At 39.7% G+C, this 24,538-nt stretch overlaps 1 protein-coding gene across 3 annotated transcripts in view; it reads right to left on the bottom strand.

Moving 5' to 3' along the window:
• Positions 1-12,141: 12,141 nt before the first annotated feature.
• PTDSS1 (phosphatidylserine synthase 1) overlaps positions 12,142-24,538 on the bottom strand; it is a 28,424-nt gene continuing 16,027 nt past the window's right edge. For 2 of the 3 annotated variants that reach the window (XM_012572092.5, XM_012572093.5), the window contains 7 exons: positions 23,153-23,294; positions 22,119-22,231; positions 20,569-20,634; positions 17,638-17,737; positions 16,476-16,544; positions 15,884-15,953; positions 12,142-14,564 (listed from right to left, as the gene is read on the bottom strand). In XM_012572092.5, coding sequence (XP_012427546.2) covers positions 14,452-14,564; positions 15,884-15,953; positions 16,476-16,544; positions 17,638-17,737; positions 20,569-20,634; positions 22,119-22,231; positions 23,153-23,294 — 673 coding nt within the window. In that variant the 3' untranslated portion in view covers positions 12,142-14,451. The remainder of the gene's footprint in view (positions 14,565-15,883; positions 15,954-16,475; positions 16,545-17,637; positions 17,738-20,568; positions 20,635-22,118; positions 22,232-23,152; positions 23,295-24,538) is intronic. The other variant, XM_002200116.7, reaches the window with a different exon arrangement.

Here is a 24,538-nt window from a genome sequence, read left to right as displayed (position 1 = left end):
GCTATAAACTGATCAGAAACTGCCTTCAGTAAGCTCCTCTTCCCTGAGCACCTCCTTGCCCAGGCCATGAACAGCCCATCAGGAGGGCTCTGCCTCCTGGCCCCTTGGTCAAAGATGTCCTGTTTGTCAGGGCTGCAGGTACCCCTGGTCCTAGACCAAAAGTGTTGTGCTGGCAGAAGTCTAGAGTCTAAGCCAGCAGGGCATAGGAAGCTTTTCACTGCTGTAGATGGCTTGAGGGGACCGAATGGGGGGGCAGAGAGTGGCAGGGGGCTGATAGCCAGGGCATAGCAGGGGGCCAGGAGGCAGAGGCACCTGCTCAGGAGCCAGGCAGGAATAAGATGCCTGTTGATTTGGCAGTGGGCAGCACACTGCCTGAGTGAGGAGACGGCAGTGCTCGGGAAAGCAGAGCTTGCTGAAGGCAGCTTCTGATTAGTTTTTTGCTTACTCAGGAGCTGGCTGGGATTTCAACAGCTGGTTCAACCACAGTGAACCAAACTGTCTCCTAGCAGAGCCCTGTCCGGAAAGGGGGAAGAAGAAATATAGTTGAATCCAAGGAAATAATTTTTCAAGATCCCGTTGTCAACTGCCAGCTTCTTGAATAGCTTTTCCATTTCTCCTGTGCTCCTCAGTTCTGTGCCTGTGGTTAATGTGATGGGTTTGTAAACAGGCAGAATGTAAAGTCAGCCCTTCTGTGCTGAGAACAACAGCTCTGTGGCCAACCGCATAATATTATCTAATAATCTTTCTTAGTTATTTTCTCAGCTCACAGAGCAAGGGAAATTATATGCAACTGTTCGCATATATATACACATACACCTATATAAATGTATTTTCTGACATTACAACATGAAATATTCCTGTGGAGAGTTATCCCGTTATTTCCCAAGCTCAAGTAGAAATTTCTTAGATGGGTTTGTCTGACTGGCATTGTGTAGATAATGTTATAATTTTTAAAGGATTGAGATGATAATTCCAGAAAAAAAATGAAATAATTCCAGAGCCTGTTGATTTTGAGAGTGGGAAACTTTTTAAAGTTAATTTTTCAAATCCTTGAAAAACTCTTCATTGAGTAACTTCTAGACTGAGACAGACCTCATCCAACTAGCTCTGTTATGCAGTAGCAAGACTGCCTGAGAAATTGAGAGACGTGTTAGATATGGCTCTCTTAATGCTATCAAAAATTATATAACGGGTTCTGTGACATACTGGTCATGATGGATGTTCTTTGGTAACAACCACCAGTCAAGTAAGTGAATATGTGTGCTCTCTTCCAGTTAGTTAGGAAAGTCTGTGTGCCAGGATGTTATATCCAGAGTACAGACCCAGCAATACAGAAAGGGCAGCTGAAAAAATACACTACGCCTTTCAATAACAGCTCTGAGTCCTGTCAGCTCCCTTTTTAAAATCCAATCTCCAATCTGGAAAATAAGATGAAACAAGTTTTCTGTCAGGGATTGTATCACCCACTATTCTGTCCATCCTCTCACTGGAGGATATCTTCCCTTTGTCCTCAACAGTTTGGAAGAACACTTTTTTTTTTTGCCATTTGCATTTCACCATATAAAATGAGTAAAACTTGCACAAGAGTTCAGAAGAAAAGAGGATGCCCCATATCCAGGCACTCACTCTTTCCCACGCAGCATGGCCACCCTCCTGCACTGTCCATCTGCCAAGTAAAATTCAACATCTTGGAGACAAATGGCAAGGGGGAAAGATTTTTCATGAGAAATGGACAGTTTTCAGAGCAAATACTGTATTCATATTTGTCAGGAACAAAAAGTACCATTTATAGCCACGTGTGGCTGAATACAAATGAGTTTGCACAGCTGAGTTAACTTTAACCCTGCTGGGGAAGAAGAGATTTAGCTTAACTGGAAAACCCCACATCTGATTTCTCTAGCCACAGCCCCATGCACTCCTATACTGGCCCTTTTGGTCACAGCACTGCAACCTGCCAGCAGCCTGAAAGACTTGTAAATGAAACACCATACTCCAGGACTAGGGGAAAGAAATACAGTTGAAGATTTTTTCCACCCCATCAAATCCAAACCCAAATGCAAACCTACCAGGAAAGCCCTCAGTGCTCATACTTATTGAGACTTCATCAAGTCAGGGTGACCCATCTGAAACAGGAAGGGTGAAGTCAGAGGGTGAGGCAAACAATTTGCTACCTTTTGTCCCATTTCTGAGTCAGTCTCTCGGGGTCTAGAGTTTCTCATCTAGAGATGTGTCTTCAAGTTCCTGCTGTGACCCAGCTGTTTCCATATCTGGTTCTGATGGAGCCGGCTGGTTTCTTGGCCTGCTCTTGCATTCACAGCACCTTTGTCTTCCCTGAGGCAGCTGGCTCTATTGTCAACGAGACCCTGTTCCACTCCTGCAGCCTCCCACTCAAGCCTGGTTTGGGGCTCACTGGTAGGACTCCCCATTGCTGATGTGGAGCTGAGTGTGCAGGCTGGAGGGAGGATGTCTACATGTGACAGTGGCTGAGTGTGCCACTTGCTGACTCCATGCCCTCGTGGGGAAGCCCAGGGGTCTCTTTGATGAGGGTCAAGCTCTGCCACTTTCTTCATCATTTGTCAAGAACAGCTGGAGATACTCAGGACATGCTGTGATTAGCTGATGTGAACTCGCTATCAGTCAAACACAGGCTGCCAGAGGAAAGATTAAGGGATAGAAAAGAAGGGAAAAACAATATATCTGGGAGGTCCCAAGCTTTCCAGGCATGGCTCTGGCTGGGCACACTCAGGAAGGCAGCAGCTGCTGTACAAGGAAAGGTGTTTGTGAGGTTGGGGGACCTGTTGCAGTAATCCCTGTTGAGCTGGTAGGTCTGATGTTGCTAGAGATACCGAGCTGTGATACCAGTCAAATGTCACAGGCACCAGATGACAACCTTGCATTAAGCAACTTCTGCCCCTCTCTGAGAAACAGGTTTAAAAGAGAACATCTTCTGGATAGTATATTTTCTAGTTCATCCTTTGAATCAAAGCTAGTCAATTGTGGGTGTAAATAGGTAACCTGAGTAACTCGGCCTTAGAATTCACATGGATGGATGGATGGATGGATGGATGGATGGATGGATGGATGGATGGATGGATGGATGGATGGATGGATTCACCTTTGATAAAACTCCCCCAACCTTGGTGGCCTTGTACTAGATCAGCAGCTGTCCACATCTGGTTCCTGCTTGCTGACAGCTGGAAAGGATGAAACAGGCTGTGATTCACCTTAGTGTTGGACCGGATGATCCTTGTGGGTCACTTCCAACTTAGAATATTCTGTGATTCTGTGATGCAGAAGCTTCTCCTGATTTTTAGTCTGTCCAAGGCCACTTATACGTCAACCAATTCCTTAAAGTACATGCAGTCCCTGGAGGGAAGGTGGAGCCCTGGACTCGGCAGGGGAGCTGGCAGGCACATGTTTAGTCCTTGATCCCTAAGCAAGAGAGTAATACAGGCCAGAAAACCAAAGTTTTCCACAGGAAAAGGAAAAAGGGAGGGGGAAGAGTCAACTTGCACACATTTTTATATCGAGATGAACTTGTCAGGAGCCATGAAACCAACACTTCACTAAGAAAGCAGAAGCCGTGAAGGGCTCATTTGCTGACAGGTTCAGTCTCCCGTGGCTGTTGAACTTGAAGCCTACAGGTAGATGAAGTACAATCATTTATATTGTTCAAAAAACCACTGGGCTTTATCATAGCCTGCCACAGTAGTACAGACACCTACAGATCTGGGAGCGTAGCTCAGATCAATGGCAAGACTAGAAAGGAGGGAAAACTTCCCTGGGGGTATTGAAAGCAAAACAGCCCCTCAATCTTCAAAGGCAGCTTAGCAAGAGAAACAGATCTCACAAGTTGATTTCTGCAGGCACTGCTTATCTTTTCCAGTGCTGGAGGTTTCACGCTTTCAAGACTCACTTCCTTTACAGTGCTCACACAACATCAGTATAATATTATTTCCTCCTCCTCCCTGGTGTCAGTCATTATCTTCCAGTCTCCCATATGTCTTACTCAGATCACAAACACTGTTTGTGGGCTCTTCTGCAGAGTCAACCCTTCACATGGACAAACAACAAATAACTGCAAATCATTCCCAAGGTTTGTTGTCCCAGTGCTGCCAGATTTTTTCAAGACATTTTATAAAGCCATGCAAAATTACTTGTCCTGACCTGTGGGCAGCAAAGCCTGTAGCTCATGACAAGGGAGCTGTTAGCTGCAGCCTGCCATTCTCTCCTCTCCTGTTCCATCCACTAAGGTCTCTGCCTGTCTGTCCTGCCGTGGTCTGTCAACCCACAGCCCCCGGCTTTTGGGCAGTCAGGAGTCTGGCAGAGGTGACATAGGAAACCAGGCAAAAATCCTGCTCTTCACCCCTTCCCCCCTTCACATGCATCTACGAAAATGGTACAGATAGCAGTCCTAATATGTTCCTTGTTTTCAGAATGCTGTCATGGTCTGGGAATGCACAGCTCTGCATCCTTCTAAGTCATCCTTCCTTTAAAGAAAGTTGAAAGCCTGCTGTTTTGCATGTCATATGCAGAGACAAGCAGAACAGACTGGGTCCTCTGCAGAAGAAAGACAACACAAGAAAATGAGTAATATTTGAGGTGATTTTACCCAACCTATTAAGAATTGCAGTTCTGACAAAATATAAATTGCCAGTAACTGAAGATGGCATAACAAGAAGAACCTGAAATATCCTATATTAGCATGTATGTTGGCTCGTAAATTATCTAATTTTTATTTTTCTATCTTTGGTCCCTGTCTATCCACGGCACTACTTCATGCAATAATAAAATGTTTCCTAAAAAAAGCCCCAAGCCCAAAGACCCCAACTCTGCGTAAATTAATGGAAGTAAGCAAGCAGCTAACTGGAGCTAATTATATATCTGCCAGCAGCCTTGCTTTTAAGCACCTTACAGGTGAACATTTTAATTACTTAATGTGCTCTATTGTTCTTGAATTAGATATAAGAAAAATAACATTGAGCCAATCCTTTTTTTATTTTTACACACTGGAGCTGGAAGGCAAGTGGCTTTGTAAGGGGATTATAAATGCCTTAATCCTCTTTGCTATGATAAAGTTCTCTGCTTCCTAGTGAGGTTTTTTAACCCTCTTCTAACAGCTGAAGGAAGCTAAAGAAGATGAGTTACAGCTTGGGAGAGTTGAAAGCAGAAAGAAATAAATGTTTGTTTCTTATCTTTTGCCGTGCTGAATATTGCTTATCACACTAGTAGGAATACAGCCTCAAATTTAGCAAGTCCTGTAAGAAAGCAGGTGAATGTCATTCCAGCATGGAACACTTAAGTTTCCTTTTTTATGCTGTAATGGGCTCAGAGTTTCAGAAGCATGCTAAAAGCACACCATCAGGATGAGGGGTGACATGTAATTCCCATCTCATCAGATGGAATTATCTATTGCTGAAGTGCAGTATTCCTGCATCTAGAAAACAGCATCATGCTGTGAGGACCAATGGGGAAAACAGGTGGATGCCTCAAATCAATGGAGCACCAGGAGCACGTAGCTGGACTCATCCCTTATAATTTGGGTACTTGCAGGAGGTGATGCAATGTGAAGAAGGCTGGTGTAGCTACATGCCTGCTCTCGGCAGTGAAGGCTCCTTAGGAGGTCACCTCTAAGTCCAGAGAATGATTAAACCACCTACAACCTCCCTTGCTCTTTGAAGATACCTACAGAATATTCTTGCCTGGCAGGAAGCCTATGAGGACTCTGCACCTAATCAAGGCTCTTCTGTCAGTTGTCTCAAGTGGAGATAAATCCAAGCATCCCATCCTGCTGCTGGGAGAGGCTGACTGCTGCATGACAGAAAGTGACATGGCTGCTAAGGGAGAAGAGTGAAAAGTCATTGTTGAGGGAGCAGAAGAGAGGCTGATCCAGACTGTCACCAGGACACATCTGTCACACTCAAAACTGAAGCCTTGTGGGACCATATTAGGTGGCATGATAGAGATGAGCCAGGAACCCAGCTCAGAAACAAAGGATTTCTGTTCCTTTTTCTGTTCACTTTAAAATGGCTGTTATCCTCTTATCAAGTTCAAGAAGTTATTAGTCCTTAACGAAAGATCTCTGATGCGTCAAGGCAGAAGAGCATGGCTGATGGAAACAAACACCGGGGTCTGACAGGCTCAAGAACAGTATTTAAAAAGCAGAAACTGAAAATTTTTAACTCGGTACAAAGACACTTGGGTCATTATCTCTTTAATTCTTGCTGTAACAAAACAGAGAAAACACCCTCATGCCAGCTCACTCAGCAATTGAAATAAATGCAAAACCATGAGGGCCTTAAGGTCCTAGTGTTAGTGGCAGACCATTACCATTTCACAAATTATAGTTTCTTAATGTAGGAAGGTATTGCATGTCTGGGAAAAAACGCACAGCAAACACATTTCTCTGGAGTTGTCCACCCAAGAACCATGCACAGCACTGCAGGAGGGCTCTCACCAGAGCACAGCAGAGGGGCAGAATCCCCTCCCTTGCCCTGCTGGCCACACTGCTTTAGATGCAGCCCAGGACCTATTTGGCTTTCTGGGCTAGGAACACACATTTCTGGGTCATGTCCAGTTTTTCACCCACCAGAACCCCCAAGTCCTCCTCCACAGGGCTCTCAGTGAGTTTTCCCAGTTTGTACGCAAGATCTTCTACTTTGCCATACGTGTGTTGATCCACCTTTAGCAAACGCTAATTTTACATCAACAGCCAAGGTATTGGGTCATGAAAGCTCACTGGAAAAGATAGGTAAACTGAAGTAAGCCAGTGAAACAAAATGAAATGATGGAGGGGGTATCACCTTGCTTCTGTTCCATCTTACATTATATTTTCATTTTTAAGGACTAAGAGATGTAGCTAACATTCTTGGATTTACTACACAAGCCCTTTTTTACGAAGTCCCATGGTAATTTTCAGGTAACAGCATGGAACCCCCCCAAAGGTCTGTGATTTTACTCTTCTCTTTGTCTTCAGTTTCCTGAGGAAATCTAGACAAATTACTTACCCTTTGTCCCCATTTATATTCTTTAGAGTGAACTTACTGGCCACTCCCACCCGCCATCAAGTTTGCAATGACTTATGCATTGTTCCAAAGAACTTTCTTCAACATGAAATGGTACAAGGAAAAAAACTCTACAGCATGAAAGATCATTACTGGTAATCATGTTACCATCCCTGTGAGAAGCACTGGGACTGAATGAACAGTGTGTGCTGCTGAAACCCGAAGTCACCGAGTGGAACATTTCACCCTGAGAGATATTTTGGGATATTTGGAGAACATGTCACCAGGAAATTGCAATTCAGCTCTATCTGGTTTCTCCACCCCAACCTCTGTCCTGCTATTCCAGATGCATTTTAAATGTGGGCAAATGGAATGCAGAGATGTGGATTTGGGAGCCAAATATGGCAAAGTCAGCAAAAGGGCAGAAATAATAGCATTTTAAAAGTTATAAGCATCATTTTGCATCACCTACAACCCTTACAGCACATAAATAAGAAAAAACACAAACCTAAATGTCTCAGCTAATGTAATAAAAGGTCTTGGTTTTCATCCAGGTTATTTATTTGATTAATGAAAAAATATGACTCCTAGTGATATTTTTCACTGTATTCTTTTTCCTCTCCATTAAGTACTGAAGTCAGGCTACAACGAAAAACAATACAGGCTTACCTATATTAGTGTCTTGCCTATGCAGAACAAGATTGAGAAGAACAAGGACACTTTCCTCCTGCAAGGAATGATGGCTGCAATTTCTTCTTCCAGCTGACCATATAAAAATTAAATTATTTTTTCCCCCAATAGCCATCTTAGTGTTAATAGACAGAAGTCATAGTAATTGGTACAAACTGGGTGCCTTGTTGAGGTTTGTAACCAGAAGGATTTTCTAAATCTTTAGAAAAAAATGACACTTAAAGGAGAAATGGGAATTCTTTGCAGATGATATGAAGTTTTCAATGCTTGCTGATAAATACTCTGAGTCATCCAAAACTCTGAGCCTCATAAACACACGAAGCAATAACAATCTGCACCCAGTGGCTTCTCTATCCTAAAGAGATTGGCAGGGATGAGGGACAGGCTCATCCAAGCAGGGAGATAAACTCACAACTTCATGGCTACAGCCACAAACTCAAGGGAATGGGCAGCACTGGTTCAGCTGAGCTCCTGGGAGCAAAAACCCAACCACCTTTTCAAACAGCAGTCATCCTATCCCTCCCAGTGCTCTACACAAAGCACAGTGGGAATAGGAGGAAACCCTAAGAACCCTGCACAGAGCTTTATCCCAAAGACCCCTGGGAGAAACTAGTGCTCCCTTCAAATCAGGAAGGTACTCAGACAAGAAATTGGTAGTCTGTGTATGGTAGAAACCAGAATAGAAGTCTATTGGCCTTGCTCTCCAAAGCCTAGAGCTATCATTTAACGCTTTAAATAAAAGTCTTCTCAAAGCTACTAATTTGATTTTGTTTTGGTTATTCTGTAGTAAGTTTGACAACAAGGGCACTTTGCAGGACTGTGCGCACAGCACTTGTAATTAAAGTCAACGGGAGTTACAAAATCTTTAAAACTGAGCCTGGGTGGCTAAAGCCAGTAGCCCAAAATTAGAAGCAACATTTGAAAATCCAGGTCATATTCTTTGTGTGTTTGTGTTACAGCATCACCTAGGGGCTGCAACTGAGATTAATGCCTACTGCTCCTGGAGCTTCCAGGGGTACAAACAGACTGGAATGCTCCCAAATTTTCAGGTGCGCTGTAGTCGTTGTCTCAGAGACCATACTGAACAAGGCTCCGAGCATTTTGATGAGAAAGTTCATCCGGTAGATTTATCTGGACATATGCAAATGTACACAACTATTTAATGCATTGTTTTTTGAGCAAGAACCACTAAAATACTGAACTGGAGGGCACAGCAGTTGTAGAACATACTTTGGATCACAGCCACAGGAATGCTGCTGCTGTAAATTCCCCTACTCTAAAAACATTAAATAAGCCATCCAGTTATTTCATGATCATCTGAAAACTGAGATCCTCAAAAACTATGAAAATTGAACCCATGTGTATCCTTAGTATAGTCTGGCACTCACATTGTTGCTGATTATAGGAATTCAATGTTTATAGTTTGCATTCTTTCCCACACTTGCTTTTTTTTTTCTGCATTGAAGTAAAAACTTACTTGGTCTTACCATAACATAATTTCAACTGGTGAGGGCAAGACTGCTCCTTTGTGAGAAAAAACAAAACCCAAGCATGAGAGATCAATTCTTGTCTTTCACTGAGAAATTATGGAAACAGAAGATACAGTCCACATTAAAGACATAGGAAGGACTTGGAAATAAAAATCAACACCTTAAATTTCCAATGTTCTTTGAGATAATCATGATTTGGACTCAAAATACAAAGGAATTGGATACATTTTGCTGAGCAGCTGCCCAAACTGAACAGGAGGTCACAAACATATAACAGGAAACTCATGCGGGATCTGCTCTTTGTGAGTAACATGGGCAGGGTGTTTGTCCAAAATATATTTCCACTCAACTGGGAAACTGCACCTTTAGGAACTACTTTAATTTGCTACATTAGGACCAGGGCCTGCCATGGCTCCAGAGAACAACTGTGGTGTGGATAAGGAGGCAGATCATACCTGCAGACAAAGGGAGCCAGAGTACTGCAGGAGGTATTTTGAGCATCCAACTAAAATCAGCTCAGAAAACTCTGGGTAAACCTAACTGTGTGTTCCTTAGAGTGCTCCAGCATATACCAGAGGGAACAGATGACTCAGGAGAGTCGTGCTTAGGTCCATGCATACATTAACAGGATGTAGCTGAATGTGAGCACTCAGACACTGAATTAGGTACACCAACACCTATTCCAATCATGCTGCCAGCTTTTGAGTCCTGCTTCTAGTCTGGGCCAAATCATATGATCTTAATAGTGTGCAAGTTGTGCCACAGGGTGACTGAGCAGAAATGAAGCTACTAGGCCCATCTGACACTGCTGATTAAGCTCCACTCTCAACAGCAACTACCAAGACACAAAACAAAGATTGATTAATGTTCAAATGCAGTAGAGCTCCATGCTTATAAAGGAGCACATTTTTCAAGTGTTGCTTCTTATACAAAGTTTCTTCCACTGTTCCAATTTTTCCCAGTATTTCTAATGCTTTAATGAAGAATGAAAAGATAAACACCCTCCCCTTCTCTAATGCAGTAAGCAGTGTTCTGAGAGAGGTGGCTCCTAAAAGTTTTTAATCAGGTATTTTCCCATCCTTCAGAAGATGTTTGTAAACTGAACACTTGACTTTTAGCTGTTCTTCCCAGACTATGAACAAGCTCAAGTCCTTAAGTTAGGCTATCCCTAACTTTACTACAACCTCAGAAGGTATGGCCTCTCTGTAAACCAGAATTCAAAAAGGTAAGTCATGTTGAAGGAAAGCCTTTCCCAGCAAATCAGAAAGTCCCAGTATTCAATGTCTGTATAGAGAAGGAACTGAAGAAGAAAAGGAAATCTATGCTGCTTTACAAACTACACATCTGGCTATGAAGAGCATTCAATAGCTCACAATAGGTCTTAGGTATAACAGAAGTGGAAACTGCTGTTGTGGAAACTGTCAGCAGTGGAAGCCAAAGCAAAGTGTTTTAGACACTCAGTGGCACCTTTATACTGGCTGTTTACTTGCTGACAGCCTGTCCTGCAGTCCTTGTACAGAAGGCCTCATTTCTTCTTTGAAGGTCTGTCACGAGACCATCTTTCAACTCAGTTCTCCCATCCAATAATAAATAAATCTCAAAAAGAACAAGTAAGACAAGAACTTATCCTGTACACTAGAAAAACTTCAGAAGGGATAATGCAGCTGTTCTTGTTATCAGATCTGCTTTTCCAAAATAATACATTAAAGCAAAACCTTAGAGTCCACTGTAGGCTGCTCAGGAATTGCTGCATTTGTCAAAATTCATTTACTTACAATAAAACATAAGAGCTTCTAAAGGCAGCATGTCAATTTCCTATGCCTTATAGGTACAGACGAACACACATAGTGGTGACATGGGTCGATTTACACAATTACTGCAAAATACAGTACTTTGCAATCAATACAGAGTAATTGTATTCAAAAATTATTAAATATGTGGAAACATCTGCATCCTCTTTTGATAACAAAGTAAAAAAAAATTAAAGTTTTAACAGCTAGAACATCAAATGATGATCTTCACAGAAGAGTAACAAAAGAATTTGTTGAAACCATGCTCAAAATATTTAATTAGATATGATGTATGATCCATGCAGCAACCTTAACACTGGAATTCAGTACTCAACATGAGCTCTGGTTCATTGTATAAATATATTTTAAAATACTCCATTTTTATTTAATCTAGTACTTAAAGTTCTTGGCACTACCCTCTGCTTACACCACGCTGCCTCAAATTAGCCTCCCTTCAATGACTGACATTGATGGACAGCCTCTGGAGGGCCAATTCCAATCTCTCCATAGCAGCATGGGAGATCACTGGAGGACAGAGAAAGGAAAGAACATCAGAAGTAGGAAAGTAGGAATGAGAGGCTCTGGCAGAACAAATAGTTAAAACAGGACAGTGCACCCATGACTGTGACAAAACACTGTTCAAGCAGCAGAACTCACACATGGATGCTTGTTGCTAAACAGCTCAGTGATTTGCCATTATAGGTGTTACACACATACAGAATTCAGCAACGGCACAGCAGCAGATAAAACTGAGATCACTAGTTTTACAGCAGTGATCAAAAGAACCTTTCCAATGCCTTCCAGTGCAAAGCTCACACCCAAAGTGATGAGCTGGAAATACAGTTGTCAGTCAGTGGAGGACTGGTGAGAAAACATGTGAATTCCAGCCAGAACTGCTGATAGAGGAGGCAAAGTGCCATTTACCAAGCAGCACTTGAACAGTTTACTTAAGTTTCCCTTCTCCATAGCAATCTCTCTTTTAAAGTAAAGAAATATAAACACCCAGCAAACGCAAGCAAAAAACAAAAACAAAACCCCAAAACCCAAGAAAAACCTCAAAAAAACCCAAACCAAAAAAGAACGAAAAAACCCCAAACCAACACTCTCCCAACCCCCCCAAAATGAAACACCACACAACAAGCAAAAAAATCCAACCAAACACAAAAATTTAAAATAAAAATACTTAATTGGAAATAATTTAAATGTGTTGTCAAACAACATTTTTCAGGACAAAACTGTTATAATAGTATACAGAAGTCAGCTTCTATCAAGATGACACTTCAATATTTCTCTTTCCAGTATTTTTAGGGTGCAGTTCAGCAATGTGAGCACCAGGCCTACATTTACAAAACATGTGTTTGTCCCACAGGAAGGTATATGTTGTACTTCAGCATCTCTTTACACACGTAAGCTTTGTACACATAGTTGGTGTGTATACCCCTTGTAAGTACAAAATAGGCTCTCACATTGGGAAAACCACAGTACTTAAAATACCTAAACCATCAGATGTCAAATCTCTTGCTTTGGTATTGAATCAATAGAAAATTTACAATGTCATTCCTCAGTCTTACACAGACTGAGTTTTTAACCAAGGAAACAAAAGTATCCAAAGAAATCTACAAATACATTCATCAATATGTAGTACATTACAAAGGCAAGATATGGAATTGCTATAGTATGAATGAAAAACAAGTAGTTGTAGGAGAGCCTGAAAGTCTTCCTAACATATTTTTTTATGTAACATGAAATGTCACTGTGGCAATGTTGATACAGCAGCTTCTACGACATTACTTTCCAAGTTGTACACTCCATGTTTGATTGAAAAGCAGGGTAGGAAATTAAAGGCCTCTGAAGAGCTCAGCAGCAACACTTAAGTGCATTGAAAACATTGATAATCTGTGGCACATAGGAAGTGATGGATTACACAAGATACTTTCTTCTATTTACAGTATCATACACTTGTATAAAAGTCTCTGCTGCATTTTTTCTTTAGTACCTAGCCTGTGGCAAATCACAGTAACATTAGTCAAAGCAAAAGGAAATCATATTTTCTCATAAAGACTAAGTAACTAATGGGTATTACTTGTCCTTGCTTAAGCTACCTACCCCCCTGAATACCTTGAATCCCAAAATTTAATTGGCACTAAAACATTTTAATAACTTAAAACAGAAACTGATTGCTCATGATTGCTTACCTCTTGACTTAATCATTACATTCACTGCTGGATAATTGTCCACTTTGCTAGATGTCACAATTGATACATTTAAAAAACCCAAAAGAACACCCAGACAAAAAGTAAATCACCCCTCTAAAAAAAAAAAAAAAAAAAAGGTAAGAAAGAGAAACTTTGCTTTTGAGTATCTGATGCATGATAGGAAACATCAAAGCAATGGGGTCTATCACATCATGCGGCCTCTCAGACACCAAAGACCACTGCAAGTCTTCACAAATAATTATGTTTATGGAGATAGTAAGTAACTCAGCTTCAGCAAAAAACTGCCTTATCACCAAGCTCAGTAGGGCATCTGAGCCTTCAAAGCAGTTTCTGATATCAGTCTGAAGACAACAGAACTTCTGGGTCCAGCTAGGATGGAAGCAAATAGAAGGAAGTAGGAAGAAACACTGCACACAATGTGGCACAGATGAAAAAAAGACATATTTACACTTGTAAATGCAAAATACACTACAATAGAGGAGGAAAACAATAAAATAACAGGACCTTTGTCACTGAGGACAGGAGGATGGCCCTCTACTATGTAGCAGATTTTTATATATGCATTTTGAAAACTTTTAAAAATTGGTTATGGATGACTCAAGCAGGAGGACAATGTAGAACAAAAACATGTGTGTTTGAAAATCAATTTCACATCCTTTACAAGAAAATTGGACCCACTTCTTTCCTAGTAAAACCCTGACATAAGGCCTAAAGAGCCTTTAAATAAAGGCAAGCAATATGAAATTTTTAAATACTTACTAACAGTTGCATGGGAAAGTTCTGTTGTGAGACTGAGAAAGAAGGGCAGAGTTGCTTTTAGTCAAAGGGTTGCATACTTACTCCTCTAGAAAACAACACAATAAACCAAACAAAAATAAATCCAATTAACTACACCAACTCACTGTAAGTTTACTAACCCTTGGGTTGAAGTCCTCAACTAATCTATTAAAAATGACCTTGTAACACCTGAACACAAAATAGGGAGTACCTGCTATGATAAAACGACATTTTTTTCCAGTATACCTTTCATGAACTTTTGATACCACACACTGAAGAAACCAGGTTTACATCAGTGAATGGCAAGTGTCATCAGGCAACCATCTGCACTACACTGGTGGCTCCATCTTCACCATCCTTCTCTTCAACACCTCCTTTTTTAAACTTTAAATTAAAAATCGATCTTTCATTTGGTAATTCAGAGCCACATCTGATCTTCTTTGTCATTTCTGGTCACACTGTAGGATGTCTTTAGATACCATTCTTATTTCTTGCCAATTCCATTTGATACTTTTGATTTGGAGTGTCGATGCCTCCTTCTAGATGAATGGCTTTCACTATTGACTGAATGTTTTGGTGGACTATTGTCAGCACCTGCTGAGAAATAAATATTTGTTTAATACATATACATATTTATTTAGTTGACATTATCAAGCTCCTGTCTGAAAGGCAGTACGGCTTTTTAGAGCTACAATGTTAACAGTATGGATTATTTCAGGATAAAACAAACTGGTTGATACTTGTACTCCATCTAGTGGCCTACTTTTTTTAAAGCAATTCTTAAAACTCCTGCAAAATTCTTCCCTCCCCCGCCAAAAAAATCAGAAGTTTGCTATAGCAAAGTACAGTGGTGAAACATCTTCCATTTTAAATCATGTCAAAAAATTAACCCTCCCCATTTTTCTTAGTGGCATGTACTACTACCAGAAATTAAGAATTATGTAAACAAAGTCTTTTAAGAATCTTTTAAGAGTGCACCTCTAGATTTCAGTCTTTCAAATGACAGAACATGTTTTATTCTGAGGAAAAAAAGGGAGGCAGTGAGCACCAAAACAAGAAATCAAGAACAAAATGTGAAAGAAGCTGAAGCCTGCAATTAATGAAATAAAAGGAAGTTACAAAGAAGGGTTTTTTTGTCAGATTTCTCCAGCATGCATAAATGGGAAAAATATTCTGAGTGCAAATCATTTTTCTCCAAAATATAAAAGTCCATAAATTTACTAAACTGAGAATAAATATCCAGAAAAATGATGTATGAAATATAAAGAAGATCTGCTTCAGGTGCTTTTCAAGCTTATGATAAAAAAGAAATATTTTTAATTTTGCAAACTTCTGGAACACAAACTCTGACAGATAACTTCCAGGTGTGAATTTTTCATATTTGTTCAATAAGCAAGACCACACCAAAAGCCTACAGAGGAGGCAGATAACTGATCTCCAGTGTAGGGAAAAGAAGTCAGAAAGAAGCTGCCTTTGCTTAGTGCAGAGAAAGCTGCTTATGACCATCAGGACTGCACTGACAAGGCAAGTGTCAGTAAGAACACAGGCTCCAGGGCCCATTGCTGACTATTTCTTAACAAGCAGAAATAAAAGTAAAGCAAATCAAACATGCAATGTTCAGAGAGAAAACCTGCTCACAACAGTTATGAAATGCATAATCCCCAACACCTACAATAACAGCCTGCAGTAACAGCAGAAAAAATCAGCTGACACATTTAAAAATAAATACATTTCCAACAATCAGAATTTAAAAGGGAGTAAAGAAAAATAGCTTTGCAGATGATTTATCTGCATTGGTCCTGCAGAGATGTTAAAACAAATCCAGCTGAAACTAGGTAAGTTTCTCAAGCCTCATTTCTAGTGCTGAAAATTATAATGATACCATTTCAGGAATACAACTACAGAAGTACCAATACCTCTGCTGAATTTAGAATGAAGCCAGGAAGCATCTGGACTGTATGGACTGTCTTCACTTTCTGATAAGGTCTGCAAAAACAAGGACACGTGTCATTGGGATGTTGGTAGTTCATATTATCAGTACTCCTCCCATTTGCAACTGGACTTAGAAACTGTAGCAGAAGTCCTCATAAAACATTCAGACAGTACTTTGGACTTTTCCCTTCCTAGTTAGAAGGCACGACATAGATCATACAGTAAGAACTCACTTGCCACATGATCTGTTGTGTAACCATGTATTCTTAATATTCCCCTAGCATTCCACCTGTACAATGGGAACATTAGCTACCCATTCATCCTTGAACTCTTTGCTGAAATTACGGCCTCATTTTGAGTAACTAGGAGGACAGCATTCTTTAGAAACCACAGTGTAATTTGGGATCTGTCCAAGGCCTGCTGAATTCACAGTTCTTTGACTTTAGTTACACTCTAGACCATCCCCCCTTAGCCTCATTTATGCTAACTCTGGTAAAGAATTCCAAAATCTAGGAGCTTTGGAGTCTTAACTCTGGAATTAAAAAACAAAAAAGCAGGCTTCTTATATAAAAGTACCTTTTCTCGGTGGCCGTAGTACTCTGCATACCAAACCATACCATATAAACATAGGAAAGTTGTAAAGGCCTAAACAAGAGAGGAGGAGAAAAAGAACAACAAGAAAAACAATCTGTGAAACTTTTTCCAAATTCCTTGCTGATTCAAGGTCTCAGAGTCCCTGGAGATGCCGCATTTAGACTTTCACGCTCTGTTTCTCCCTGCATCTTTTGTCAGGATGAGTAAGACTTGTGCATCAACTTCAAGCTACACACAGAGCCTGCCACCATGGGGTATGCAGAACAATTCTCAATGGGAGCAGGAAAATACATCCAGATCACACACAGGAAACACTGCCAGCAGGATTTCTGTCCACACTCTGTACAGTCATCACACAAAGGCAGTTGGTAGGCACTTGTAGGTATATTATCAGGAACCACCAGTCTGCGAGAAAACCAAATTCTCCTCCTCTTTACCCCATGCTTCAGGCTAGGTTACATGCTAAATAAGAGAACAATAAATTCTGACTCCCCATCACCTGTTCAAACTATGTTCCCAATTAGAAGAGAGAAGTATTTATCTGTCAGCCCATTATAAATGCCTTATTTTTCACTGACCATGAAAAATGTGCTTAGCATCAGAGTTACAAGTCTGGCAAGACAAACGTCCATTTACTGTTATAAAATGGGCATTTCATGCTGCATTTGCAGTAATCACACTGAAGTACAGAAAGTTACAGGCTTAGTGAGAATAATTTGCTTGATAAATGAGGGTTGTTTATGTAGTTGTAAGACTTCAATGTGACACAACACACATTGCTTATTAACACTATCCATTAACTCCTGTTCATTTCCAGCAGGCACTACAGCAAGCTCCATCAAAGCTAGACTCAACTGAACCGACATCATCTCTCATAAAGATAAAGCATCCTATAACTACTGTTTGTTTCATTGTTAAGCACCAGTAATCTGCTATGTCGAGAAGCGAGAAAATAAGTTATTCTCGTCCCTTCAATGTGAGTTCTAAGCAATCCGGCATTAGTTTTCACTGGGACATGCATAATGCTCTTTACCAGCATTACCCCACAATGATTCTCTGCTTCCAATGTTCTAGAGAGGAAGCTATTTAGATGCTTTCAATGCTTTTGTCATGTTTTATGTTTCACATGAGAAATTTCACTTACCACACAGAGAAGCCAAAACACAACATACAGTATTTGTGTTTTGGAAAAAAGATCTTGTCCAAACTTTATGCACACAATAGCTTCAAGGAAGGCAATTACCCTGTGGGTAAATGAAAGCAGGGGGAAAAGTGATTAAAAACAGTAAGGATTTAACTCACATGTTCAATTCAGATCCCAGACTGTGAACTCTAAACAAGCACTACCCTCTAGTGAGCACAAACCTCCGTGACAGCACCCTTCTTTGACAAATGTCATTTTCTTTCTATACTTTCCTTGGCATAAACAGCACACAAAAAGTGATTGACTGGCAGTTCATTGTTCCACGGGACTCAAGGGAACAAGAAGTGTGTGCCAATAGCAGAGAATCTTCAATTGTGCCTACCACTGTACTTCAGCTCTCACCACATATGAATTTCTTTCCCGTGCTGAACACCCAACAGACTCCCTTGATGGATGAACTAGAACTGTGCTTTATTTCTCTACTAGATGTAAATTTACTACAACTCTAAATTGTCTAGTTTGTTTGTTTCACATGTATTTTCTGTATTTTCACAAAGGAGAAAATTAATATGAAACAACATTTCAAATTCTCTGAGAATCCATGCATTTGCTCTGATTTATCTGTACACTCAGATCCACACAACAGCCTCAGAGGACTTGGGGAGAAATGTGAGAAGAAAGTATGCAGGTTTTACTTTCCTCTCTGACATTAAAAGGATCAAAAAAATTATCTCCATCTCTCTCCCTGCTACCAGGTGTTTACATCTTTTCAGGTTCAAAGCTATGAAGGCTTTTCCACCACTTGCTTATAAATCCAAATTTTCCATTTTCTGGCATGAAAATAAATCTAGTTTGTATAGGTCCTGAAGAGAAAATTACGTATGTTTAACAATACAAGTGTAGAAAAGTGACACTAAAAACCTGCATTAAAAGTGCAGGAAACTGACTCATCTCAATCTGAAGCAAATAATGAAAAACACTATTAAATTTTAAAGTGTAATAATTAGCTTTTTCAATAGAGACTTTAAGGTTGTACATCTGAGCAATGCATGAAAACTCCTCCTCACCTATGTGCAGACACACTTAACACCATATCAAGTGCTCCATTCTCCCAAGCTTGACACTGCAGGGCACATTCCTTACCAGCACTCTCAATAACCAGTTCACAAAAAATGGGACTAGTGCCTTTCAGGGAAGACCCAATTTCCCCCATGAAAGAGGAAGGAAAATGTGTGCTTGACTAAACCACTGGTATTGCAGAGATGGTCCTGGTACAAGTAATAAACCACAGCTTTCCCTGTACTATTTAATGTGACTTCCAGCATGATGAGTGGGGCCAAAATTAAAACGTGCCAGTAACACCCAACTGACCAATACACAAATCAATGAGATGCATATTAGCAAAAAACTGAGAGCAGTATTACTCTCTTGAGTCACTATTTTTTTTCTTGGTTTTATATTATTCTTACTGATCCAGCTGCAGAGTAAAAAATAATGAAACCAAACTACTGGAGCGAGAAGAGAAAGACCACCATCAGGAAACAAACATATTGTTTGTTATAATACACTCATTGTTTTATAAATAAAACAATAGGCTATTTTTATTAAGGACTCAAAAAATACAACTGTTTGCCCTGAACTTATACATTCTTTCTGTTATTCCTGTCAAAAATACTTGGGTTAAGCACATTTTACAATAGGAAAGCTATTACAGTTGATGAAGTGGTAAATCAAGAGAAAGAAGGATGCTAACATTGAAGGTTGTTAGTGTCCTACTGAAAAAGCAATGAGAGTACTCCACAGAACTAAATATGATAAGTTTTCATTCAAGGAAAATGGTCTTGTAACATTCTAACATATTTTCCTTTTTGAAAGACTTAATCTTAATGAAAATAATGCAATTTCAGCAGGGCTGTTGCATTGGCATTGTTCATGCTTAACTTACTGTACATCTATCAAGACTGATGCAATAGTTATGTCAAGTTGAAAAGAAACCGTTTCATACTAATGAAAGGCACTAATTTTAATTATACCCATAGTTAGGCTGCTTAAAATTCCATTTGTGCCTTTAGAAGTGTCTTGGTTAACACAGAGATGAATGTTCTATATACTTCTTTTAATTTCTTCAGAAATTATATTCTAGATAGTTACATTACTGGAAAATTTCCCCTTTTTCTGCAATCAACAGTAACTCCAGTGATGCTCTGTTATTTCCAGCAGATTACAGAAGTCAGCAGTAGGAAGGAGAATACCTATTCCATACACATTTCCCACTATTAGATCAGACTGTGGGTAAATGCTCTATTGCAGTAGACAATAGAAGCAATCCTGCAGACATATTTGGGTATCTTATTTGTTAACACACATTATATTAATGTGTTCAGTGAGAGCTTTGGAACAAGGATGATGAGTTCCGTAGTCCTTAACAATTTTCCATGAACCAACCATGCAAATTCTTCATTTAAAGGTATCCTCCAAGAGAAAAAGAGATTGTGAGGTCACCATGACTCAGAGTACACTCATAGAAACAGTGGATAACCATAGCTTGTTTCACTCTCCTCTACTGTTATGCTGCTAACCGCAGCAATGCCCACCTTGGCAGCCAGGGAAACACTACTCTCACATCAAGCAAAGGCAAGCTGTAGAGGTAAAAGCTTTTTCCTTCTCACCTGACTGAGAATATGGGCAGAAAGGCCAATGGTGCTTTGAAAGAGCCTAGCTTTATCCAGCAGTTCCTAGTTATTCCTTCTGTTGTCCTTACTCATTCCATCACTTCCCATGTTCTACCTCCAGATTCAGAATTTCCCTTTCCTCTGAACTTGCAAAACCAAAACAAGACAAGAACTGGCTTCATGGGAACTTCCTGTTCCTGTGCTGGACCCATCCTTAACACTTGTCCAAGTCCTTCAGGAATGCAGCAAGAACACTTACCCGAACACCCAGCACTGAGTTCCCACTCTCTTGCACTGTGTGTCTGTGAGGTAAGCATAGTATTGCCTGAGAAGGGAAGAAAGAAAATTCTTCAGTGAAGTTGCAAGTCCCAGAATATTTACATTCAGAAAAAAATCTTTGTGTTACAGATATATCTATAGTGAAAATGAAGTGCTGATGGTTAAAATTCACAAGCAATCATTCTGGATGTCTACCAGATGGCTTCAATTCTAGTAGGACAGATTATCACATATATCAAATAGCTTGAAACAACACAGAAAACAATCCTGAGAGCAAGGACTGGGAAAGTACCCAAACTAGTAAGCTAGCAACATTTGTCTCCTGCCTCTCCACTGAGTTTCCAATTCTTACAGGCAAACTGCAACAGTTTCAAAAGAATTAGAGAATCCCTTATTTTTTTTCCACAGTTTGTCTTTCATATATTAACAACCACATTTTCTTGAGAAATGTGGGCTTGACTCTTGAAAGAATATGGTTATTTCCATATCCTGTTTGAATGGTCTAACCACTGGCATATTTTCCTCTCAAGAACAGTAGAATTTTTCACTTTTTTGAAAACAGTATGGAGACCATTCTGCTCTGCTCTCTATGCCCCAGAAATTTAAGCTTAGAGAGGGGAATTCCAAAGAAGTGGAATCACAAGTTCCGGTTCCCAGTTTCTGATTTCCACTGACAGATAGGGAAGAGACAAGTGTTATTACTCCAACAATAGAAGGACTGCTAAAGAATAAAGACTTCTACAGGTGTAAAAGTGCTACAAAGGAAAAAAAAAACTTAAAAATTCACCTATACAAGAGCTCACAGGGTGTTTCAGGTGATTTAATTAATAGTATGAAATCACTGTACATAACTTAAGACAGTATTTGAGAAACAAACCAATTCATGGCTGCCATTTAACTGTCCAAGGTAACATGACTTTGGATATGAACAGGGAATTCCCTGCTTCTAACTTAAGATCTGTGTGCATTCTGTCTACCTCCAACTATGTAACAGGGAAAAAAAAAGAAAATTAAGGGACTTTGCTAACAAGGTAAAATCATACGCACGACCAAAAGCAGATTCATGTTCCTACACAGCTCTTAATACTGCACATACACTGTTCTGTTCCCACAATAAGCTACTGCTCAACCACAATCAGGAGCTGTTAGAGAAAACAACAGCTCTGATTTTCCTCATCTACGCTTTTGGGAGCACCTGACTCATTAACTTGAATACTTTCACACAAAGTCCTCAAGGATAACATATGCAGCTAACTCCCAAAACAGGGAGATGCTATAGGAACAGGAGAAGGAACAGACTGGCTCAGCATCCCTATGGCAACACAGTTGTTATGTACATTTTACGTCATTAGTTTATTTGTCAGGAAATACATTTTATTGACAAGAGATGATTGTTTTGCATTTCATGGTGGCAAAAGCATACATTTTGTGAAATGTGCCATATTTATTCACAAACTATATGTAGTTCTTGGGTGCGTAGAAGTTAAGCTACTTCAAACTGAAAAAAAAACACTGAAGCAAAAAAATTACCTTACAGTGGGTGCTGTAATGATTCCTATGAAGAGAATTCTCCCCCAGCTTAAAGGGTGGCTTGCTTGGAACACAAAGATATGTTTCAAAAAGAATGTGTTCAACTCAGTTAGCTAGATCAAAAAAAAAGCTAGTTAATAGTGTTCAACTTATAAAACTCCTAACGAGTTAGTACAGAAAATGTGCAAAGATTAATATGGAAACTAAAACATAAGGAATTCCTGCTCTGTCTTTTGCTAGGACAAGCAAGTAATATACTAGTAAAACAAAAAAAAATTCTCCCCTAGAAACCTCTATCAAAGTATTTGCTCTCTTTTCCAAAACTCATTAAGGGACCAGACACTAATTCACCCTTGTAGAGGCCTTCTGATAGCTTGCATATCCTAAATCAAGTACAAATGACCAAGGCAATCTTGGGAGAGAAGCAGAAGAGATCATATATTAAAAAAAACCCCAAATCTCAAAAAACTATATCAAATATTTATGGTTTTCCTTTAAAACACTAAATGAAGAAATTTTTTTTTAATTACAGAAGATTTAGTTTTAAGTTTTTAAAGCATTTGTGACACATTATAGAGTCTTGCTGGATCAATGACAGTATTCTGAGTATCACTGATCCATTCAACAGTCAATGGGAAAGGCAAAAAATCCAAGCAAAGCAAAACAAACAAATAAACACCTCCCCACACAAACGACACAAACAATCCCCTGCCACATCAACATAACAAAACCAAAATAAATTAAAATTCCACCACTCAAACCCCACTGTCTAGCAGTTTTTAAATCTGTGCCAATTGCAAAAAGCCAATACAGCAATCTATAACATTTGGCTTTTTTCCACAGATTCTGCAATTACACTCCTGAACTACCACATAACTCCCATGGAAGTGCCCTTTCTAATTCTACATTATCAATTCATTTAACTGTGTACTTCAGTAACAAACATACATGCCATCAGAGTATTTTTTAGTCCAACTTAGCCAACAAGTAACTGAGCTGATGGCAGCTTTGATTTCACAGAATTCATTTCTTACCTGCCAAATAATCATGAAAAGGTAGACTCCAGCCACTCTCTGAAATGAAGACTTCGGGTCAAACCAGCGGACATAAGTCCAGCTGGCTGGAGTGAACTGTAATACAGCTCTTTTGATTTTCCCTGTGGTTGTGTGAATGTCCCTGGAAAAAATAATGGCTGGAGTAAATACAAGGAATATGCCAGAAGGAAAAAACAAAAAAGCAACAGCCCTGTTACTGATGTTTCTGAGGAATGATCACTTTTTTTGACCAACAGCAGAGATCTTCCCAGACACAACTATGTACCAGGCAAAGGGGAATTCAGAAAAATAATCTATTAAGCATTTCAGTCAAGGCGCATATTCTCCTACAAAAGTCTTCTCTAACCTCAGTCAGTAACTCAGTAACTAACTACAAAACACATTTAGCATTCTCTTCACAAATAAAGTAGGACAGCAATTCAGCAACTTCCTTGGAAAATCTAGAGCTTATTTCTTCCTAGTTTATGTTGCTACTGTTCTTAGCCCAAACATTCCTTTATAGAGATCACTGATATCAATCCTTCAAGAATCTGTCAGATTCATTACCCATTATTTGTATCAGGGACTGGCTCCACAGGTTTAATAATACTACACCTCCAGCACACATAAGCCCCGCTGTTCTGGTATCAGATGCATGTGGACCTCTTGGAGAAGTGTGATAACACTGTTAAAAGCTGGAAAGCATTTAAATTCCGTCTTGAAAGGGGATTTTAATGCAGGTTCATCTGACATGTTACTGATTCTTGCTTTTCATTATATTAATTCAGATGAGCAACAGCATCCAAAGGACACAGAATCTAAGAAATACTCAGTGCTTCCTCTTCTGAAAGAAGACTAGCAGGACTAGAAGTCAGTTTTCACCTTTGGCACTTCTGGATCAAAGAAAAAAAAATCAAAAAAACCTTGGATTTGGTATTCCCAATATTTGTGTTCTTCTAAGCTGGAGAAAGCTTAGATTAGGGAGAATCTTGTAAACTTTAAGATCTGTATTTATTAAATGAAAAAAAAAAAAGAAACTAAAAGGGTACAAGCAAAAGCTTCTCATTTTCATGAAGCAGCATCTTCATGTTAAAGGTCAGAAAAATCCACTCATGCATTTAAAAGAACATGAGGAAAAATTATTCCACAAAGACAGCAAAGACTAGTTGTGCCATAGATAGCCTGCTATTTAAACTTCCAGTGAACTCTCTAAAAACAGAAGGATCACCAACTCTGATAGAAATGCAGGAAAACTGAATTCAGACTAAATGCTGGATGGTTCTTGGAGTAATTAACAAATCTGTGAATAAAAAAAAGAAAGCAGTACAGAAATTCACACAAGGTACAAATTCGGAAGTCAAGATCTGAGTTCCTTTCCATCTCTCA

The sequence above is a fragment of the Taeniopygia guttata genome, chromosome 2 (assembly GCF_048771995.1).
Source record: "Taeniopygia guttata chromosome 2, bTaeGut7.mat, whole genome shotgun sequence".
Classification (NCBI taxonomy): Eukaryota; Metazoa; Chordata; class Aves; order Passeriformes; family Estrildidae; genus Taeniopygia; species Taeniopygia guttata.
Note: the sequence above shows the minus strand (reverse complement) of the source record. Positions and strands in the feature narration are given on the sequence as shown.